The sequence below is a fragment of the Balaenoptera acutorostrata genome, chromosome 16, assembly GCF_949987535.1.
Source record: "Balaenoptera acutorostrata chromosome 16, mBalAcu1.1, whole genome shotgun sequence".
NCBI lineage: Eukaryota > Metazoa > Chordata > Mammalia > Artiodactyla > Balaenopteridae > Balaenoptera > Balaenoptera acutorostrata.
In genome coordinates this window covers 34,794,010-34,818,403 of record NC_080079.1, presented here as the reverse complement: position 1 = coordinate 34,818,403, position 24,394 = coordinate 34,794,010, and the positions used below count along the sequence as shown (strand labels likewise).

At 36.1% G+C, this 24,394-nt stretch overlaps 1 protein-coding gene across 8 annotated transcripts in view; it reads left to right on the top strand.

Moving 5' to 3' along the window:
* The window catches only part of EXOC6 (exocyst complex component 6), a 215,122-nt gene that overhangs the window by 176,018 nt on the left and 14,710 nt on the right, over positions 1-24,394 (top strand). For all 8 annotated transcript variants that reach the window (XM_057531068.1, XM_057531071.1, XM_057531072.1 and 5 more), the window contains one exon: positions 2,527-2,600. In XM_057531068.1, coding sequence (XP_057387051.1) covers positions 2,527-2,600 — 74 coding nt within the window. The remainder of the gene's footprint in view (positions 1-2,526; positions 2,601-24,394) is intronic.

The window sequence follows — 24,394 nt, the reverse complement described above, 5'->3', positions numbered from 1 at the left end:
TGGTGTGCTGAATTGGGTGATTGGGATTGACATGTATACACTGATGTGTATAAAACTGATGCCTAATAAGAACCTGCAGTATAAAAAAACAAACAAAACAACTAATACTAAACTTTCATTGGGTTATTTGTATGGAAATATGTTAATATAAATGTTTCAGACATTACATGAAATTTCTAAAAATCTTATATTTGTATTTGTATGGAAATATGTATGGAAATATGTTAATATAAATGTTTCAGACATTACATGAAATTTCTAAAAATCTTATATTTGTATTTGTATGGAAATATGTATGGAAATATGTTAATATAAATGTTTCAGACATTACATGAAATTTCTAAAAATCTTATATTTGTATTTGTATGGAAATATGTATGGAACTATGTTAATATAAATGTTTCAGACATTACATGAAATTTCTAAAAATCTTATATTTGTATTTGTATGGAAATATGTATGGAAATATGTTAATATAAATGTTTCAGACGTTACAGGAAACGTCTAAAAATCTTATATGTTCTGGTATAATGTTATAAGTAATAATCCTAGTTATTACTTTAAAATGTATATCTCAGAAATAACTAATTTTCTTGTCAAATGCATTATTATGAACTTTCATCAAATCTTTAACCATGGTCATTTTTAAGTCTTTTGTCATTTACAGACAGTTCTGGGTGTACTCTGATGATTTTGCAAATATGTTCCTATAAAAAGGTTTCATCTTCAAGAAATTCATGGAAAAGACTCTGACAAGTACAGGTTTCTGGTAACTGACTGTACTGCTGAACTGAATGAATAAGCATTTTCAGAACTCTAATGAAAAACTGATGAACTCATAAAAGTGCTAACAAAAGATCAAGATGAAAAAAAAAAGAAATTAATTACATGGGACTGAGTGAACTGATGAGGATGAGTATAATTTTTGTGACTTTCTGTCTGAATTAAAAAAAAAAAATCCCACAAGGACTCAGAGGAAAAGAATATACAAATCAATTTTCACTGCAAAGTAAAGGAGCTGTTACAGTGGAGGATTACTGGACTGAATGTCAATATTATGACATAGTATAAGTGTGTTCCATGTTTGGTAATTGCAATCATTGTTGCTTTTGTTGTGGTCATCCATGTACAATGCTTGGTGTCAGTCTATTTATCTCTTGTAAAAATAAAATACAGTGTGTGTGTGTGGAAAAAAAAATTATCATTAAGTTAAAAACAACATCAACAAAAAAAACTTAATTTGAATTCTTCGTTCTCCAAAAATGCCAAATTAATTAAGCTGTGCTAGGCTTTCATATATTTATTGTTTTTAGATGTTGATTTTTGAGCCTTTCTAAACTATATTTCACACAGAATATACTAAAGTTAAGAATTATATTTGTTATTCCAAGATCTATATAGGCTCCTAAAATACTGGCTCAGATAAATTCACAAATGGAAAATCTATAATACTCTCTAAGAAAACTCAGATATTAATGGGGAAGGAGAGTGGTGGCAGGCGTTCATATTCTTACCAGAGAAGCATGTGTGTAAAATGATAGGGTCTTTTTTATGAGCCACAAGGCTTTTGTTTTCAAAATAACTAGTATTGAGATTGTCTTCAACTAACTAAACAAAGCTATGTTACTAGTATTGAGATTGTCTTCAACTAACTAAACAAAGCTATGTTACTAGTATTAAATTTTTGTAAGTACAAAAAAGTTGTTGAAAGGGATTCCCTGGTGGTCCAGTGGTTAGGATAGGCGCTTTCACTGCGGTGGCCCTGCTTTAATCCCTGGTTGCGGAACTAAGATCCTGCAAGCCGTGTGGCGTAGACAAAAAAAAAAAGTTGTTGAAAAATATCTTTCAAAATATTTTTCGTCTAAAGATATTAAGAAATCTGTCTTAAGAAATCTATTTTGTCTTAAGATGTCTCTTAGTTTTTAAAGAGGTGGGATTCCTTTATGGAAAAAAAATTATTTAAAAAAAATGAACAGGCATTCCTGCATCATCCTCATTTTGCTACTTTGAACATTTTACCTGCTGTAAAATGTAAAACTGCATGTAAAGCTGACTTCTTACATGGCTGCCTATTACCGCTGTTAGCTAGAGTAGGATTTGTATAGAGCATATTCTGTAACAAAGCAGATGTTTTGAAATATGTTGACAACCGTGCAATTGGTATAGTTTCAAAATGCTTCTATAATCATTCATTTAAGGCTAAAAAGAGTGAGAAAACTTTTCTTGATTGAAGTATATTACTACCCTGGAACTTTTACAAAAGTTAAATGGATAACCATTTAAAATTTATTGTAATTAAGGATTAAAGTAATTAAATGGCAGATTGGAAGTTTAAAATTATTAAAATATTTGTGGTAATGGGTGTGGAGAACATTCTCAGTGGTGAAAATTGAAGGTTATAAATAGTCTTCATTTGAAATGATTACTTGTAAATATTATAATACATTTGTAATGAGTAGAAATTAATTTAGTGGTTAAACCCTTGTATATTTTGCAATCTGTTTTTATTCTTTTTTTTTTAAATAGTGTTTGCCAGCTCTGAGCCCGTGCCAGGATTCCAAGGGGATACTCTGCAGCTAGCATTCATTGACCTCAGACAAGTAAGATGTAATAATGTACTTCTCATTTATTGGTTTCAACCTCTCACCTTTTTTTTCTTTTTAATGCTACAGGAATGCTTGTTTGCCTTGAAACAACTTTTCTTTAGAAAAGTGCTTCTTTGATAACTATGTATTTGGTCCTTCTTTTGAACCTATACCCATTCAGTGTCTCAACTTCATGGGGCATTCTTATTGGTGAATATTTAACTTAGTTATTACTTGCAAAGCACATGAATAAATAAAAACTTTATACTTTGGTTTAATAACACTTGAAGTTTAAGTTATTTCTTAATGATTTCATGGTCGTATATGAAAATTGGTAGTATAACATTAGTTTTAGGACCCAAGTTAAATGTAAATTATTACAACCTAGAAAGGAACCCCTTGCTTAAAATGTTGTCAGTGTAAAGAATGTTATTTTTATAGTTTTTCTGTATGCTTCCAGAAAGAAGGATAAAACTAATTTTTAAAGGTAATTAATTATACATTTATGTAATTCTTTTCTAGTCACATAACTCTAAGTATAATAACAAATATGATTTTTAAATTTCTTCTATTCAGTTTACTCTTTAACTTCTCTGTCATTTTCTTTATTTTCTTCATATTACCTTTTTCCATCTCCCTCATAATTTTGCTTCTTATTCCTTTCTTCTTCTTTCCTCCTCCTCCTTTTTCTTTTTCTTTCTTAATCATAGGATTAAGGAGCTTAATAAAGCTGAGAGGCACAAGAGTGTGGAGGAGGGGTAGATCCAAGTTAGAGGGCTTAGGAGTGCTAGGGTTGACAACAGGCGTGACTGCTGCCCTTGGCAAGAAGAGCCAAATGGAGATGGAATTAAAAGAAAGTCACTGTGGTATCAGTCTATTAATGGTCCCATCCCCTTTGAGGGATGGAGATAACTGGAGATGGGGCGCCAACATTGGTATGAATAGACTCTTCCACAGTGATGTTTGGAACAGGACCAGTGTGAGCAGTTAAAGAGCTCTGATTTTAATAAATGTTTGAACGCAGAGCTGCTTTTTCTAATTCCAAGCCAGTGTTCAATAAGTATTTATGAAATGCTAAGTACTGATTATTTGGAGAGAGGAGATATGGTTGAAATAGACACAAAAGTAATGTAAGAGACAGTTTCATCCTTATGGAGCTTAACAATCCTTTAGAGAAGCACAATACCCACAAACTGGCTAGGAGTACTTACGAGACAGTGAGTCGTGTGGAAATAACTGGTATTTCAAGTCAAGTTTAGAAGGCAATTGAAAAAGCTGTTCTGTCTCTCAATTATAATCTATAAAGCACTGAACATATTTATGAAATATTTTCATAACATAAATATGAAATAACCTAAATATTTTCATAACCTAAATAAATATGAAAATATATTCATATTTATTTCTGTTTACAATTGGTGCTCATGTATTATGCCAAACAAGAAACACTATTATGAGTGACCTAGACCTACAGATGGTTAGCTTTACTAAGTTAAGGGGAAGATAGTAGAAAATGAAGAAAGTGGATTCTGAACTCCCATTTCAGTTTATTAGAAGATATTCTTACTATTGAAGGTAGATCCATTTTCTTTACAAGGAGTTATCTCTGTTGCTGTTCTGTTGCCCCTAATAAGATGATATAGAAAACTGAGTCCTTTACCAAGTTGGAAATAGGTTTGGTGGTATATTCATTTCCAAATTAGGTTATGACCACTTACATGAATATGTTCTCCAATCCAAAGAATATGTGATTCGAGGATAGCTCCCATTATATACAAATAATCTGTTCACAGAAAATTTGAAATTTTTTGTTTGCTATTTTATCAGTTTTGTATGAATTTTTATGCTGTTAACTAGCTTGTAATCTCATTGTAGGATTGTAGATGGGATCACATAATTAAAAAAAATTTTTTATTAGAGTATAGTTGATTTACAATGTTGTGTTAGTTTCAGGTGTACAGCAAAGTGATTCAGTTATACATACAAATATATTTATTCTTTTTCAGATTCTTTTCTCATATAGATTATCACAGAATATTGAGTAGAGTTCCCTGTGCTATACAGTAGGTCCTTGTTGGTTATCTATCTTGTATATAGTAGTGTGTGTATGTTTATCTCAAGCTCCTGATTTATCCCTTCCCGCAACGTTTCCCCTTTGGTAACCATAAGTTTGTTTCTGATATCTGTAAGTCTGTTTCTGTTTTGTAAATAAGTTCATTTGTATCATTTTTTGAAAATTAGATTCCACATATGAGTGATATCTTATGATATTTGTCTTTCTCTGGCTTACTTCACTTCATATGATATTCTCTAGGTCCACCCATGTTGCTGTAGGATCACATAATTTATAAAGCTCTTGGCAAAGATTCTGTTCCTTGATTTGTCCAGATAGGTAGTTGGTTCAAAGCAGATTAAAACTCTGATCCCAGGTACTTTCTTCCTTCAAACACAATCATCATTTGACAGCAAAGAAATCCTCTTTACAAGCATATAGCTCACTAGGGAATTGTTATGAAGGCAGACTTATAAATATTAATAAACGTCTCAAATCTTTTTGGTTGATTTACTTATCAAGTAGTGCACTTAGAGGCATTAAGTCCTGATTGACATTTCCTCATCAAGGTAATTTCTTTTTCTTTTTTTTTTTAATACTTATTTATTTATTTATTTATTTATGGCTGCATTGGGTCTTCGTTGCTGCGCGTGGGCTTTCTCTACTTGCAGTGAGCGGGGGCTACTCTTCGTTGCAGCACATGGGCTTCTCATTGCAGTGGCTTCTCTTGTTGTGGAGCATGGGCTCTAGGCATGTGGGCTTCAGTAGTTGTGGCACGTGGGCTCAGTAGTTGTGGCTCGTGGGCTCTGGAGCGGAGGCTCAGTAGTTGTGGCGCACGGGCTTAGTGGCTCCGTGGCATGTGGGATCTTCCTGGACCAGGGCTCGAACCCATGTCCCCTGCATTGGCAGGCGGGCAGATACTTAACCACTGCAAGGTAATTTCTTTCAGAGACTTAAGTGAATAAAAAAGTCTATTATGAAACATTTAGAATTCTGAAATCTATTATGACAAGTATATAGAACTGTTAAAATAAAAGATTTATATAGAAATAACTAGTTAATATAAAACACAGTTTTAAAGTATGGTAGTTAGTATGCAGTGGAAGTGAGTAGTGGATAGAAAATTTTGATGAACTAATTTTTGACGTATTAATTTTTCTAGTCTTAAAAGAGGCTTAAAATTATTTTCTCTGATTATTAATGTTAAAATTTAATTATGCTCTCTTCTTGTACTTTTGTATTCTAAAATAAGAAGAGGGACTTCCCTGGTGGCGCAGTGGTTAAGAACCTGCCTGCCAGTGCAGGGGACATGGGTTCGAGCCCTGGTTTGGGAAGATCCCACATGCCACGGAGCAGCTAAGCCCGTGCACCACAACTACTGAGCCTGTGCTCTAGAGTCCACAAGCCACACTACTGAGCCTGCACTCTAGAGTCCACGAGCCACAACTACTGAAGCCCGCGTGCAGCAGTGAAGACCCAACGCAGCCAAAAATAATAAATAAATAAACAAGAAGATGCAACTAATTCTTTTTTTTCAATATTTATTTATTTTGGCTGCATTGGGTCTTTGTTGCTGTGCGTGGGCTTTCTGTAGTTGCAGTGAGCAGGGGCTACTCTTTGTTGCAGTGCGCGGGCTTCTCATTGCGGTGGCTTCTCTTGCTGCGGAGCACGGGCTCTAGGTGCACAGGCTTCAGTAGTTGTGGCGTATGGGCTTAGTTGCTCTGCAGCATGTGGGATCTTCCCAGACCAGGGTTCAAACCTGTGTCCCCTGCATTGGCAGGTGGATTCTTAACCACTGCGCCACCAGGGAAGTCCCGATGCAACTAATTCTTGTCTTCAGCTACTGGACCGCTGTGATATAACTTGAATTTTATGATTTGAGAGGCCTGGATTTAATAATTTGATAATGATAGTTATTTTTCACCTATATTTGTTTTTCAAATTAACTTACAAACAGTTTAGTGGTGAAATGCCAAGTATGGGAATTGGCCAAAAATAAAATTCATTTTGAAAACTTTAATCTCGTATGAGGTGATGTAATGTTTTTTATCAGTATCAGTGATTATTTAAGTAAGGATACCTTAAGTTTCAGTAGTGTTTTTATGTTCCTGACTTCATAAAGATATTTCATAGCAGCATATTATTTTAACACTTTTATGTGAAGTAGTATATCACCAAACATAAAGAGGGTGCTAACACTTTTATTTACATTTCAGTTGAATTTCTGCACTTTTCCTTTTTTTTTTTTCCTGGTCTGTGATCCATTTCTGTCTTAATAGGGCAGCTGACAGTTCTTTTCAAGTATACTTAGAAAGGCAAAAAAGCCCTTTTCATAGTACTTATAAGGGGTCATGCTTCTGTTTTTTAGTTTGAATTTGATACTGCTTCATGAATTGCTGGGTATGAAAGATTAGGAAGTAGGTCTAGTGGTCAAATTTTACCTGCCCACCCGGACTTTGCCCTGAGGTCAAACTCCTGATATTTGCTGTTCTGAATAGAGGAGTTGATGACAAGTATGAGCTGATACAAGAGGAAAGTTAGAACCATATCAAAGCTGAAGGCAAGAGAATTGGGACTCAGTGAGAGACTGTAGCTAAAAGATGGATCATCAGAATTGCCCTCTTCTAAAGAAAAGGAAATAGCTGACCTGTGAGTGAAAAGACTTTATCATCCTGCCAATCACATGCTTGCTAATGGAAGCCAGTTATCTCAACAACATTTTAAGACCTACTGCCCCAATAGACAATGTGGAGGATTAGCAGTACTGGTACTGCATTATGTGAGTGTACTACTTCACTCAGTTTTAAACGTGCCGTTTGAACATGATTTGTCTGTGTATACTTTTTTTTATAAGTAAAGCCTACCATCCTTCTACCCCCAGTTCTGAAATGAAGTCACTAAATGGTGAAGGACTTTGGTATACTTACTTGTATCTGTTTTCTTTTACAAAGACCATCTCTTTTGTTAAATGTAATCTTTCAAATGGATTTCAAAAGAATTTCAAAATATGTAAAATTCTTTTGACAATGTATGAAAACCTTAAAATTTTTAAACTTTTTATTATAAGACTCTTTGTATAATGTATAGTATTCAGTGATACTTTTTAAAATAACTCATTCTTAATACATAGCAAGATTTCAGTAAATATCACTGGAAAGTGAGGTGTCCCATATAAATGAATTTCCCAGGAAACTAAAGATTAGGTTTTTTTATTTTTGTTTTTTAAATTTTATTTATTTTTGGCTGCGTTGGGTCTTCATTGCTGCGCACGGACCTTCTCTAGCTGTGGTGAGCAGGGGCTACTCTTCTTTGCAGTGCGCAGGCTTCTCACCGTGGTAGCTTCTCCCGCTGCGGAGCATGGGCTCCAGGGCACGCGGGCTTCAGTAGTTGTGGCTTGCGGACTCTAGAGCACATGCTCAGTGGTTGTGGTACACAGGCTCAGCTGCTCCACGGCATGTGGGATTTTCCCAGACCAGGGATGAAACGTGTGTCCTCTGCATTGGCAGGCGGATTCTTAACCACTGCACCACCAGGAAAGTCCACTAAAGATTAGTTTTTAATCACCAAAACTTTTAAAATGTAGCCAATTTAGCGGGAAACTTTAAAAATATATCTCTCACTTTCATAGCTTCTTATTGAGCATAATTCTCACAGTAGACTGAGCATCCATGGCTCACTAATAATCCTAATACTAAATCCTCTTTACCTGGTCCTATTTCACTTTGTGATAAATTAGACTGGCAAGATATTATTGCGGCATTTGACAATATCTTGATAATCCTTCAGACAATATGGAGAGGTTGAGGTTGGTTGGATGATAATGCAATTAGGTAGGTTTGAAGCTAATAAAACAGTTTCTTCCCTAAAGAATGTTGGCTGATGTATCTTTTCACCCTATATTTTCCTGAAGTGTCTTTCCAGGAACACTGATTTCTCAAGATGAGAAAAGATTTCTTTCAAAAAGATTCCAAGTCAGCTAAGTTTGGGAAACACTTTATACTCTAATCCCCTCTTAGAGACTTAACCATGTGCATTAGAATTGTAAGAACTGAGAAATGGTGCGGTAAACCTAAACTCATCACAGAACACATCCCTTACTAATTTTGGCTTGTATTATATGAAATATACTTTGGGAAATGCTGCTTTAAGTCAAGATTCTGGCAGCACCCTCTAGATGTCTGTCTTTGACAGTTTGGGATCAACATATTTTTTAAATGATGACTTGGATAAATACATAGAAGAAATATGAATTATTTGTATAGATTACACAAAGCTAGAAGAGTTACCTAAGATGATAGAAGACAAAATCAAAGTGCTCTCAGTAGTCTTGAGTGATAAGCCAAAGCCAAAAAAGTTAAATTTAGCAAGAAAAATATTAAGTGCTGTATTTAATTTTTTTTAATTAAATTTTTTAAAATACAGGATATAGGAAATCTGACTTACATTATGAAAAAGACCTGGTCATTTTAGTTAACTCCAAATGAACCAACAGTGTGCTGGGAATTCTTAGACTACACTAACGAAAGTGTGGTATTTCGGTTAGACCACTGTGCTTTGGGGCTGTTAAGACTGTGCATGATGGTATGGACACTCACAAATTGGAGAGCACATAAGAGAGAACTACAAAGGTAATGAGTGATCAGATACCTTGTCATATGAAGAGCCTTTTAAAAATCTGGGAATAAGGAACCTCCCTGGTGGACCAGTGGTTAAGAGTCCTCACTTCCACTGCAGGGGGTGCAGGTTCGATCCCTGGTTGGGGAACTAAGATCCCATATGCTGCACAGCTAAAGAAAAAAAAAAAAAAAAAAAATTTGGGAATATATAGTCTAAAGCTTTATTAGAGGTATGCCTTTGTAGTGCAAATCAAATATGTGGTTCTTATTAGCTTATATATGAGTCATTTTCTTTTTCTATACCATTTTCTTCTGCCTGTTACAACCCTGTGCCATAAAAATTACAATTTTTCTTTCTCTATCTACAATTAGATTCCGTTTTCAAGTATTTTATTTCAGGCAAAATAGGGAGAAGAGGAGTGATCATTCCTCTGAACTATATTTAGAGAATTTGAGAGAGAATTCGAATTGTGCAAAATATATATGGATCTCATAGCACTTTTCAAATAAATGTTTTATTGAAATATAACATACATTCAGGCAAATCATACTATTGCTGACTTTTGACAAAGTAAATGCATCTCTGTAACACCCATATCAGGAAAAAGAACTTGACCAGTAAGTACCTCAAAAGAGACCCCTACCCCTCACTGCACTTCTCCCTCTCGAAGGATGACAACTATTGTTACTTCTAACACCACAGATAAATTTTGTCTGATTTTGAACTTTGTATACATGGAATCATGCAGTATTAACTTTCTTTTTTTAATTTAATTTTATTTATTTTTTATACAGCAGATTCTTATTAGTTGTCTATCTTATACATATTACTGTATATATGTCAATCCCAATCTCCCAGTTCAACCTACCACCACCACCCCTGACCCCAATATTAACTTTTTGGTTCTGCCTTCTTTTGCTCAATATTATGTTTGTGAAATTTATCCATGTTTTTACATGTAGCTATGGTTCATTCATTCCCTTTGCTGTGTAGTCTACCATTATATAAATATACCATAATTTATACATTCTACTATTGATGGACATATGAATTGATTCCAGTTTTAATGTTACAAATTGAGCTAACATGACATTCTTTTGCATGTCTTTTGGTGAACAGACACATTTTTGTTGAGGTATTTATCTAGGAGTGGAATTGCTGAGTCAGGGGGTAGGTATATGATCAGTTTTAATAGACTCTGTGAAGCAGTTTTCCAAAGCAAGAATACTAGTTCGTACTTCAGCCAGCAGTGTAGAAGAATTGTTGTTGCTCTGCATCCTTGGTATCACTTGATATTAGTTGTCTCTTCCTTTTCAGCCATTCCAGGGAGTATACAATAGTTTTACATTGTGGTTTTAATCTGCGTTTCCTTGATGACTTATAAAATTGAACTCCTTTTCATTTATTTATTGTCTGTTTGAATATCCTCCTTTGTGAATAAACTTTTCAGGTTTTTTGTCATTTTTTTTCTATTGGATTGTCTGCTTCTTAATGATTTCCAGAAGTTCTTTGTATATTCTGAATATGAGTCCTTCCTTTGTCAAATGTGTGTATTGCAAGTATCTTCTGCTCTGTGGCTTGTCTATTCACTCTTAGTGGTGGCTTTTGATGAATAAAAGCTCATAATTTTAATGAAATCCAATTTATCATTTTTTCCTTCATGATTAGTTCTTTTTAATGTCCAGTTTAAGAAGTCTTTGCCTTCGCCTGAAATTATAAATGTTTTTTTCTAAAAGTTTTATTGTTTTACTGTTCATATTTAGGTTTACAATCCATCTGGAATTGATTTTTGTGCATGGTATGGGGTGTAAGGTTCAAGATTCATTTTGTTCCACATGGTTATGCAATCGACCCAGCACCATTTATTGAAAAGAATTGGCTCTCATAGCATTTTTTTAAATAAATTTATTTGTTTTTATTTTTGGCTGCGTTGGGTCTTTGTTGGAGCACGTGGGCTTTCTCTAGTTGCGGGGGGGCTACTCTTCGTTGTGGTGCGCAGGCTTCTCATTGCGGTGGCTTCTCTGGCTGCGGAGCACGGGCTCTAGGCACGTAGGCTTCAGTAGTTGTGGCACACGGGCTCAGTAGTTGTGCTTGCGGGCTCTAGAGTGCAGGCTCAGTAGTTGTGGCGCACGGGCTTAGTTGCTCCGCAGCATGTGGGATCTTCCCGGACCAGGGCTTGAACCCGTCTTCCCTGCATTGGCAGGCGGATTCTTAACCACTGCGCCACCAGGGAAGTCCCTCTCGTAGCATTTTAATGTAAAATAGTTATAAAACACAAGACTTTGAAACATAAATGATATGTGCTTCTAATATACAAGTAAAATGGTTTCTGTTGTCCCCCAGCTAACTGTATGCCTGTATTTCCTGATTCATGCCATTCCCCATTAGCAAATTAGTTATCGAGTTGAGGTTTTAAAATAGCAGCCTAACTATACCCCCACCACATCAAAGGTATTTTTTTTTTTAAAGGATTTTCTTATTTATTTATTTATTTATTTATTTATTTATTTATTTATTTTTGGCTGTGTTGGGTCTTCGGTTCGTGCGAGGGCTTTCTCCAGTTGCGGCAAGCGGGGGCCACTCTTCATCGCGGTGCGGGGACCGCTCTTCATCGCGGTGCGCGGGCCTTTCTCTATCGCGGCCCCTCCCGTCGCGGGGCACAGGCTCCAGACGCGCAGGCTCAGCAATTGTGGCTCACGGGCCCAGCTGCTCCGCGGCATGCGGGATCTTCCCAGACCAGGGCTCGAACCCGTGTCCCCTGCATTAGCAGGCAGATTCTCAACCACTGCGCCACCAGGGAAGCCCCCAAAGGTATTTTTAAAAATAAAGCAATTCTAGAGCAAGTATTCATAACAATTCAGGTAACATAAAAGAGAAAAGCTAAGCTACAAGCCCATGAAGACAAGAATCATGCCTTTTTTGTTCACTACCATACATGTAATGCTTAACCCTATTCCTGACACATAGTAAACAATCAATAAATGTTGAATAAGTGAATGCAAATTACTCAGCTATATTCAAAAATATTTTTGGTGTACAGAAACACCTTATTTGGAATTGGGATATTACATGTAAGTTAATGTTCCATGTAAAGAAACATACTTTAAAAGCAGTAAAAATTTTTAAATTTCAGTTATTTTTGATGGGAGTATTTCTAAAAATACATGACACATTTCTCTGCCTTCTCAAGTAAACATGTAAGCATTACAAACATTTCTTGATTTACCTTGGTCATCATTAGGGATACTAAAATAATATGTTATTTCTAAGAAATGTTGTCATTGCTCCAATCCCAACTGTTCTTCTATGGATAAAGAAATATTTTGAACAGGGGAATTATAGGAATTTAGACAAAGGCAGTATATGCCTTAATTGAGTGATCAGGAATGACTAAATATAGAGCAGAACTTAAATAAAGCAGCATGTCCTAAACTTCTGTTATTTGGAACAGTGAGTCATGAAGAAAGTAAATTATAGACAAATAATTTTAGGAAATCCTGAATATTGTGTTCCTCTCTTGTAAATTCACAATTTCATTAGCACATTGAAGGCTTTGAGAAGTCCTATAATAGAGGTGTATCCCCTTTTTCCCCCCAAACCTGTTTGAGTACTAAATACATTTCAAAAAAAATATCTCTTACTATCCTGCAAATCAGTGTTCTATGACACACAGTTTGAAAACACTGAATTATGTGGACCACTATTGCACTGCATTACTCTATGGATTCCTAGAACTATGTTCTGGTTAAAACATAGGGCTCTGAAAGCAAAAAGATAAGCCTTTCAGTAGATAGATGAAATTTAAATATTAAAATACAAATAATACAAAAGTGATGAAAATAGTAGAAAGTTTTCAAAAATAATTTGTTGAACTTCCTCTCTTTTAAAACATTCAGACGATTTTATGAAGGATGGTAATTACTAGAGGATTAATGCTGCTTAGATTCAGTAAACCAGTCAGTCAGTTATACAGAATAACTTGTTTTTAAGAAGCATGACACAGTAACACAGGATTGCTTGTGAAGAATGAAGAGATTAAAGGGGGAAATTAAAATACCAGCTCATATGGAGTTCAGATCCTACCAGTTGTCAGATTCCTTAGTGAGTCATCAAGGCTGTTGTTACTGAGCCACAGTACGCATACTTGGAGAGAAATAAAGAATATATTTGCTACGTTCCCCCCCCCCCCTTACTAATACACTGTAAATGAGATGGGAAAATTTCGGAAGAGATATTTTGATAAAATAATCAAGGTAAGTTCTATATTTTGTTTGGTATAAAGAGCATCTCCTAGTATTAAATACATTTGAAGTGACTTTTTTCGAGATAACTGCACCTTTCCTTAAGACAGAAAACCTCTAATACCTTCCAAAATAAGAATCTTAAAACAAAGCCAAAACGTCACAAAGAAGATAGTATTACTACTTAGTGGTACTAAAAACATGATGAAAAAACTTCAAAGTCCTTTAGAACTTACAGAAATTTTTTGCCTAGATGGTTTACTTTACACGTTAACTTAGCTGTAAGCACCTTCAGATACAAAAAGAGAAGGGGTAGGGGAACAAAAGCTGCTTTTGTTCAGTTTGCCTCTTTTACCTGTCACCAAGTCCTCCCTAACAGGCAAAGGAGGAGTTGTACACCTAAAACACCTCTTTTACCTTCCATCACTTCTTTGATCTAACATAATTTAAAGAATATATTTTTAAAAAGTCATTTTGTGACCCGATACATGCATCTTTTTATTAATGTACGTACCCAGGGAAGATTCTCTGTGTCCCAGAAGAGTCAATGGACCATTCTGAATATTAAGCCAGTTCTTTTTAGTTTTTGTTTTTTTTTTAACTTTATCAATTTTTGGAACTTGACTATCCATATCCTGATCCAATATGATCTCATATAGTTGGAACAAGAGTATATGCTATTTTTTAAAAAGGCAACCCATAAAACTACTTCAGATCTGTTTTCTTATTTATGTATGTCATCAACATACATGCCATTTTCTTTTATGATAAATTCCAAATCTGGGCTTCTCAGTACCATATGCTACATGAGGAGACTAAGCAGCCATTAGCTGTGACTATTGCTCATTTGACTTCTCTGATATCCTACCACTTTGTAGAGAGATCTGTTAGGAATGATTTGTAGCTTTTTATTGGTTTTTTTTTCCTTCAACGTTCAACTCCATGAGCAGGAATTGGTTATAACATAGATTGCATTGCATAAAGGTCTTTATGTGCCTTTAGATCAGAGGTTCTAACCTGGGGATCATGGGTTGGTTTTAGGAGGCTTATGCAAAATTTTGTCTATATGTGCATATTTCTGAGAAAAAGGTCCAATTTTTTAATAGATTCACAAAGGCATCATATATGACCTAACAACAGTTATCTCCCTCACTGCTCTAGGGAAATTGAAAGCTATCCAGATGAAGCCAGATCACAAAGAGCTGTCCCATTTCCAGAGATGTCTTTATTTATTAAACAAATATTTGAGCACCTGCTCTGGGCACTCTTTTAAGTGCTGGTGATACAGTGGTGAACAAGATAGGCAAGATCCCTGCTCTTAAAACTTGTTTTGTTGGAGGGAGATCCATAACAAACAATGATAATTTCAAATAGCTTTATATAGAATTTCAAATACATTTAGATTCTGTGAGAAAAATAAAACTGATTAACGTCAGTAGTGACTGGGAGTTAGTGGACCACTTCAGATTGGGTTGTCAGGGTAAACCTCTTTAAGGAGTAGATATCCGAATGAAATTAGGAGATATGGGGAAATAGTATTCCTGGCAGAGGGAGGAGCAAATGAAAAGTCCTAAGGTGCTGTCAGGGAAGAGAAAGTATGGCTATAGTGTAGTGAGCAAGGGGAAGAGAGGTGCAAATGAAATTGGGAAGGTTATCAGAGCCAAGTCACGTAGGACCTTGAGGGCCTTGTTAAGGAGTTTGGGACGTTATGTATGATGGGAAACCATTCAAGGATTTTAGGCAGGTTAGTATCATCCTCTGACTAAAAAGATTATGCTGGCTATTCTAAGGAGAATAGATTGAAAAGGGCCAAAATTAGAATCAGGAAGAACAGTTAGATGATTATTTTGGTAGTCTAGGATATAGATGATTGATTGCTATTACTTAATTACTGATGCTGTGGTTCACTATATTTCACCGTAGCTTCTTCATGTAGACTCAGAGGTTTCTGTTTTCAATATGAGAAATGGTTGAATTTATCCACAGCAACTAGTTTGTTTTTATCTCAGAATACTGTGAGTTATCCAACTAATTATATTTTCTTCTTCATTACGGAGCTAGAATACTCATATATATATAGGATAGCATCATGTGCATTTTGTATACTAACCTTATCTTCTCTCCTGACTTCACTTTCTCTTGGCCCTGACTTTTCTCAGTTATTAAGCTGTATTTATCTTGCATGTATTTTTGTAAGTTGCTTTAAGATGCCTTTGGAACAAGGCAGTGTATAAGTAAATTAAACATTTGTTAGCGGAATCCTAGAACTGTTTGTAGTAAAAGGCATTATGTATGGGTGGATTTTCATTTATTGCTTCATTTACTAATTCATTTATTCAAGAAATGTTTATTGAGTGCCTTATGTAGCCAGCCACTGGGGAAACAGAATTGAACAGTAGACAATAAAATAAGAGCTAGACAATAAAATAAGAGCTAGAGAGATGAGTTAGTTGGTATCAAAGAAGATAAAGTTGAAGATAAACATGACTATTAGGACTTCCCTGGTGGCGCAGTGGTTAAGAATCCGCCTGCCAATGCAGGGGACACGGGTTCGAGCCCTGGTCCGGGAAGATTCCACATACTGCAGAGCAACTAAGCCCGTGCACCACAACTACTGAGCCTGCGCTCTAGAGCCCGCGAGCCACAACTACTGAGCCCATGTGCCACAACTACTGAAGCCCGTGCACCTAGAGCCCGTGCTCCACAACAAGAGAAGCCACTGCAATGAGAAGCCCGTGTGCCGCAATGAAGAGTAACCCTTGCTCGCCACAACTAGAGAAAGCCCGTGCGCAGCAACAAAGACACAATGCAGCCAAAAATAAATAAATAAATTTATTAAAAAAAAAAAAAAAAACATGACTATTAGATTCAGAAAGATATCTTGGCTGAAAGGATGGAAATTAAGGAGTGTAGAGAGAAAGCCACTGAAGAATCCAAATGGTGTGTTGAGGAGGACATTATCGTGTAGGAAATCAGGAAATAGGATGGATTCCTGCTTCTCTTAATAACTACCGTGTGCTGTTGGGAAACTATTTCCTGAACTATTTCAACTATATATTTTAATGATTTAATGAAATCTGTGTGGGAAAATGGTGTATAATTTACTTCGGGGAGAGATCTTTTCCATGGCATGCTTAAGCTTTGTTGTTAAAGTCAGTGAATTGTGTGAAATTTGCATTGCAGGTGTCATTAGTTGATTGAGTCAGAAGTTACCATCTCTTTGTGTATACTGTGCTTCATCTGGGTGATAGCAAGGCTTGTGTGCCAAATCTATATCATGTTAAACTATGAGGAGCATAGTTCCTTCTAACAATATTGCTTAATAAGGGAAGTACCCTGGGAACCCACTTCCTTGTTCTCATTATCCTCCTCGCTTAATTTCTTCTACACTTTTATATACATAGTCAGACAGTCTCTCTCTAACATGCCCCCAAATGGTTATAAAATTTAGGAAAGAAGTTCAGATGCACTTCACCAGAGAAAGATAGGAGAAACCTGATAAATATATACTTGTATTTGACTCAAACTGAACAACTTTGGATTCTGCCTAAAGGGACATGAACGAGCCTTGTAAGTTACGAAGGAATTGTTAGGCAGTAATTCTTGCCTTGGAGACTGGGCGTCTGCCAAGACTTTACTTTGAAATTTCTGTCTTCTGTTACTAATCTTAAGGCATCATAACATACAATTCTTTTGCCACTAGTCCAGTTTATTCTTTTATGATGAGGAAGAAGGCACTTTTAAATAACAATTATTTCCACCCTAATTAAACAAATCTTCTTTTGTTTGCATTGTATTTGTTACTATATTGTGTACACACTCTGCTTGCTTAAACATGCCCCTGTGACTACTTCACAGGAACTTTCTTTAGAAGTTTTAAAGTCTTTGACTTCTTAAAGTATTAATGGGATTTGCCAAAGCTGTAGTATCCAACTGCTTGACTAGATATGGTAGCAGGACAACAAGCTTGTTCACACAGCTCCTCCAGCAAGCGTTTTTTCCTTAGACAATCCTAAATTCATTTGAAGTGCCAAAGAATTAAAGGAAGACGTTTTGAGGTTTACTCCTGAATATAACAAGATCAGACATCTCACAAAGTTTACCTTAAGGTCCAGATATTAGAAAAGTATGCTGCCCTTTGGGAGAGCTTAGATTAGGAAGGATTAGGCTGTACCTAAATGACTTTTGCTTTTCAGTGTCATAATTCTGGTGCCTTACAGTTTATGTGCTTAACTAGGTATGTCATTTATGCTTATACCTTCTTCAGTTATTGATATAAATTTTGAACTTAGATTTTTGTGATTATTTTAAGGGTAAAGGTTTAGAGCTGTTTTGTAGTTTGGAAAATTACCTTCTAAATGGTTTTTTGAAAACGGGAAAAAAATCAAACACACACCATAATAATTACAAAAATGATACATGCTCACAGTTCTTTTTGTTTTTTTTTTTAAGTAATTACAGACTCTCTCAAGAAGTTACAAATATAGTTGAGAGACATCCTTTGTATACTTCACCCAGCTTCCCCCAATGGTAATTTTTTGTATAGTTACCTACAATTATTAAAAATCAGGAAATTAACATTGCATGCTTCCTGTTTAAAACACACAGAAAAATCTAACATGAAGAAGTGTATAAAAGGAAAGCTCTCATTTTTTCCTCCTCTTCAACCTCTCAGAATCATTGGTGTGTTTCCCAATAGACTTTTTAAAATGTACATTTAAACACACACACGTGCACCAACTTGTGTGCACACATGTAGAATTCTTTGCTTGAGGGGGGACATGGATCATATATGCTATAATTTACATTTTTCATGCAACGCTACATGATTTCATATTGGTAAATATGGCTCTACTTTACTCTTTTTCACTTCTTCATAACATTCTATCATATGAAGATGCCACAGTTTATTAAACAAGTTCTCTTTTGTTGGACATTAAGGAGTCTCCAGTTTTTCTTTCTTTCTTTTTTTTTAAATATTTATTTATGTATTTATTTGGCTGCATCGGGTCTTGGTTGCGGCATGCGAGATCTTTTGTTGCGGCACATAGGCTTCTCTCTAGTTGTGGCGCACGGGCTCTGGAACACAGGCTCAGTAGTTGTGGCACGTGGGCTTAGGTGCACCGCGGCATGTGGGATCTTAGTTCCCCAACCAGGGATCAAACCCGTGTCCCCTGCATTGGAAGGCAGATTCTTAACCACCGGACCGCCAGGGAAGTCCCTCCAGTTTCTCTACATATAAGTAATGCTGCAGTTAATATCCCTAGGCATCTATATTGAGCAATAGAGTAAGTATTTCTACAGCCTTTTAGAAGTGGAATTACTGGGTACTGCCAAAATAATGCTCAAAAAAATTATACCAATCAGAATTATTTTTAAGAGAAATGCTTAGTTAGCAAATATGACAATAAACGAAATTAACAGATTTATGGGGAAAAATAATTTGTGTAATTGTGCATTTGGGCAAATAGGGAATATTCCTTATCTATAAGTGTTATAGTATGATTAATTTTGAGGTAAATTTTCAATGTGTTACAAAAGGAGTGAGTCTGTCTCCATAGACTGGGAATTATAAGCCAGTGCATAATGTAAATAGAGGTAGTCCCAAATTTAAATGTTTTTAATCATTGATATTCTTGCTATTTTTTTCACTGATAGGGATAGGTTAAAATTTTTAGAATAGTCTGCCAGCAATAAAGAATAGTGATATTCTGGCTTTTAATAAATATTATACATCCATTAATTATTAGATATAAAATCAGTATTTGACACTTTCCAAAAGGGAACTTTATCCTTCCTCTCAAAATTAATTCACATTTTTGCCAAAATTCCAATTATTCATTTATAAGAAATAATATTTTGCTCTAATATTTATTCTTTTATTAAATAGAAATGTTTCTCTTTTTTTAATATAAATTTATTTATTTTATTTATTTATTTTTGGCTGCGTTGGGTCTTCGTTGCTGCGCGCGGGCTTTCTCTAGTTGCGGCGAGCGGGGGCTACTCTTCGTTGCGGTGCGCAGGCTTCTCATTGCGGTGGCTTCTCTTGTTGCAGAGCATGGGCTCTAGGCACACAGGCTTCAGTAATTATGGCTCGCGGGCTCAGTAGTTGTGGCTCATGGGCTCTAGACTGCAGGCTCAGTAGTTGTGGCGCATGGGCTTAGTTGCTCTGTGGCATGTGGAATCTTCCCTGACCAGGGCTCGAACCCGTGTCCCCTGCATTGGCAGGCGGATTCTTAATCACTGTGCCACCAGGGAAGCCAGAAATGTTTCTCTTTTAAATTATAGATTTCTTTGAGTTGTGAGGATAATTTATGAGAAGTTTAAATATTTAAATGCTTTGTCAGAAAGATAGCAATAATGTAGTTTGTTTCACATGCTAGTGAATATTATAACCAGAAACACCATATTCACTGTTATGATCTTTTTGCTACATATAACAAAATTACCTGGATTGCCCATACTATATTTGCTATATCTAATGTGAAATCTTACAGCAGTGTTCTAAAAAACCTTACCAAGCATTCTTTTTGAAAGCAGATAGGTTATACATACACATAAAAAGAAATCCTGTGTAAATTAAGCCATCCTAAATAAGTTGTTTAAGCACTTAATTTATAAATTGAGGAAATTAGTTTTTAATCCTACTTCACATATACATTTGAACAAGACAATCTCTCTGAAACTTGGTTTCTCCTTTTATAAAGTATAGAAAAGCCTCCACTTCACTGGAATGAGATGTTCAAGTGAAAAGTTATACACAAATGTGATTAATGGTCTGAAATAGAGATAAAGAAAAATTAACAGTTAGGTGATTCGTGAACTTTGTGTAAAGACTATCAGGATCCACTAGGTAATCTATGTGTGAAAGAGTCCCAGAGTCAGGCTATATTTGTGCAAAGCTTTTCTAGTGGTTTAAATTAGAAGCTTTTACATGTACTTTAATTTCTCTGCTTTTCCTTTATGGCTGTGTTTTGTCACAGAAAAGACACAGTCCTTAAACTTTTGCTTCTCAAAGTGTTCTATGAAATGTAATTTAGTTCAGTTCAACAAACTTTTATTGAGTATCCTAAAGGAGAAGTAAGACAGATTACTATGCCCTTGAAGGACTCATAATTTTGTTGGAAAGTGAGAACAGACATAACCCCCAAATTAGGTATATGTACGTATTCCAAACTTTAGGAAGTTCTCAGTTATCTATAGAGCCACCCATCCTCAAATTTAGATGGCTTGGGGAACTCAACACTGCTAACATTCAGCTAGCACTTGGAAGGGACGCATTCCGCTGTTATATGTTTATAAAACTATGTATTAAAATAAATTTAGATTAGTGTATTTTAGGTCAATAGTGACTACTTAAGAGCCAAGTGGATAATATTGTCATGATGAAAATTTTTGCTAATATATATTGAAAGGATGAGATTGCTGAAGGGATTATTTGATTTGAGAATTAATCATTATAGTATTTTTGCCTGAACGTCCTTCTTAGGTATACATTACAGTGCTTAGTACTTAATGTTAAGTTACAGTTTAGTCCCTAAAGTGTTTTACAGTTTATAGTTCTTTATCTTTGACTCTTGTGTTTTCTTAAATGTCACATCATCTTCCAATTACCTTCGGTCTGTGGCTCAGTGCTTTTCATGGTCATGAAATCCTAAGACTTGAGAATTAGAAGGGATTTCAGAAAATCTAACCAGAGCTCCTAGAAGCTCTCCCCTTAACCAGGACCCTTGCTGCTGCTCCAGATGTCTTGAGATAGCCCACATTAAAACAGAGGCCTCTCTGCCCTTTTGAAAACTTCATGGCAGCTTTCACCAATTCTTCCTGAGTCTTGGTCAGACATTGTCATTTCTGGCACTTCCCAACCATGCATCCCTCCTTCTAGAAGATTAAATATTTGATTGCTCAATAAAGTTAGGTACTTTCTCCCTCTTCTTTCCACTTACTTTCTCCATTCCTTCCCACCTCCCAACCTTTTTCCTGTCTCTTCCCTCATTGTTTTGTTTGCTCTGTACCTTTTCACTTTTTCTAGCCCCCTTACACCTTCATTCCAATGTAAATGGCCCTACAGCTTTTACTGTGGGGCAGAATGTTTCCTCTGCCTCCTTGTTGTAGAATTCTGAGAGTACTGCTAAGCCCATAGCCCTCTCTAGTGGTAGCCATGCGTTCTTCCACGGGCTGCACTGTGTGAATGAGAGATTGTTGTTCTCCTAGTTCCCCATTTCTATTTATAGAGCCATTGTTCTTCCACTCTTGAGTGAAAGCTCCAGCCCCTTTAAGCCTCCTTCATTCCTCTCTATCACCGTCGTCAATCTCTCGCTGTTGCTTTTACAATCAAACAGTTTATCTGTATTCACTCTCATCCTCACTTTCCCTCCTTCAGACTCAGATGATAGGTAGCCATTTTATTCAAGGCTCTCTCATCTTCTTATGCCCTTGATGCCATCTTTTTTTATGGGACTTTGTTTCATTACTCCTCTACCTTTCCTCTGCTTTATCCTTTTCCTAACTACCTTGGCCTAAAAACATGTTCAGATCTTTCCTATCTGAGGGAAGGAAAGAGAGAATAAGAGTATTTTCTTCTTCTTCTTTTTTTTTTTTTTTTGGCTGCACTGTGCTGCAGTCAGGATCTTAGTTCCCCAGATCCGTGACCAGCGACTGAACCTGTGCCCCCTGCATTGGGAGCGTGGAGCCTTAACCACTGGACTGCCAGGGAAGTTCGAGAGTATCTTCTCTAGTCTCATTCTAGCTATTTCCAATCTCTTTTTTCTCTCCTTTGCACCCAGTTTCCTTAAGAGAATGATTTAGAAGGAATTATGTCTGTATTTCCTCATTTCTCAGTTCATTCCTCAATCCAACCTGCTTTGCTGCACTGCTAACTAAAACAGTATTCACTTAAGTCACCAGGGAAGGCCAGTAGATGTTTTCAGCCCTTATCTTACTGGTTCTTCCTACTGCGTTTGATAATGTTGATCACGTCCTCTCTCAAATTCTCTCTTCTTCAAAGGCTGTACTCTCTTAATGTTCTTTTTCTGTCTCTTTTGTGGCTTTCTTTTCCTACTGCCTAAATGTTGGTGTCCCTGAGGTTTCTGTTCTTAGGACACTGTTCTCTATCCACTTTACCTGGGTGAACTCATCCGTTCTCATCAGATCTGTGGCACAAATGCCGTATGCCTTAGATACATATCTAGTTGTTTGGTAGACATTTCCAATGGGATGTGTGTCTTGCATCCTGTGTGGCCAAAGCTGTCAACTCATCATCTTCCCTCATTCTCAAATCAGATCTTCTTTCCATGCTCTCTGTTCTGGTTGATGGTACCACTCTGCTGTATCCCAAACCTAGTCATTCATCATGTCCTAGGGATTTTTCCTCCTAAATATTTCTTAAACCCACCCTCTTCTTTCCATCCTAATTACCTGCCTACTACCTATCCATCCTCTTCTCTCCATCCCAACTACTTACTTATCTGTTCTGGTGTATTTCAAGGTTATCACAGCAGTTTCCTAACTAATTTTTGTGCCTTTAGTTTTTTCTCCTCAAATCCATTCTTCACAGAGCTGCTGGAGTTACCTATCTAAATGATGAGTCTGACTATGTCAGCTCCCTCGTTTAAAAACCTTTCAATGGCTACCCAAAGTTCCCTAACAAGACATACATGTTTTTTTATGACCTGGCCCCCATCCCCTTCTCCAGCCTATCTTGTACTACCGTCTTCTTTACTTATATTTCAGTTCAGCAACGCTATAAAGTGCATAACACTCCCCATAAACACAACTGTTTCTTATCTTTGTACCTTTTCTCATGCTGTCTCATCTGCTTGAAAAACCCCACCTTTCCCTTGATTAACTCCTTTGTAAGACCCAGTTTGGGTACCAACTAAGATGCTTTCTTGGGTTTACTTCTCACTCACCCAAGCAAGATTGAAGGCTCTAATAATAATAACCTATACGTAACTCTATCAGCGTAATTCTCATGTTAGTTCATAATTATGTTTGTATGATTATCTCTTCCATTACACTTAGGAACTCCTTGAATCCAAACACTGCGTCATCATTTTATCTTTTCATTGCTAGTGTCAAATAGAGTACTTGTCACATGCAGACACAGTCCCTTCATTTTATAGAAGAGGAAGTTGAGATCCAGAGTTTATAACACCCTTAAATTATTAATTCAAAATAAAAGCTGATTTTTTTTTTAAAAACTGAGTTGGGAGGGAATTTAATAAGGTATAGACATAAATCTTCTGTTGGCGTCAAAAGAAACATCACTTTTTTTTTTTTTTTTCCAATTTTTTGGCTGTGCGGCATGTGGGAATTTAGTTCCCCAACCAGGGATCGAACCCACACCTCTTGCAGTGGAAGCACAGAGTCTTAACCACTGGACCGCCAGGGAAGTCCTGAAACAGCACTTCTTATCCAAGTGAAATATAATCAGATAAATAAGTCATATCTGTAGAGTATTGATCATGTGAGACATTGGAGGAACTTGATTTTTCTCAACCAAATGGTACTGATTTCTAACATCCTGAAGCACCAATCATTGAATACTCTCTCAATTAACCCAGATTCTTCTTAAGAATTAAATTCCTTTTAAAAGATATTAATTTATTTTCAACTTCTCTGTAAATACTTAAAGAATGCTTCCAACTTTCTTACCTGTTTGTTATCCCTCTTTCCCCTTCTTTGTCTTCCTAATTATCAACAAACTTTACCTCCTCAGCTATGTTGAGGGCACTGGACCAGGCGCCCGCTTTATGTATTACAATGAAGAGACTCTATGGCTTGAATTTTTTCTGACAGCCTAGTGTAAGATGTTTATGCAGAGTGTCAAAGGAAACAATTATCTTAACAGGATGACACAGCCTATTTTGCTTAGAAATGTCCTAATTTCCTGTTTA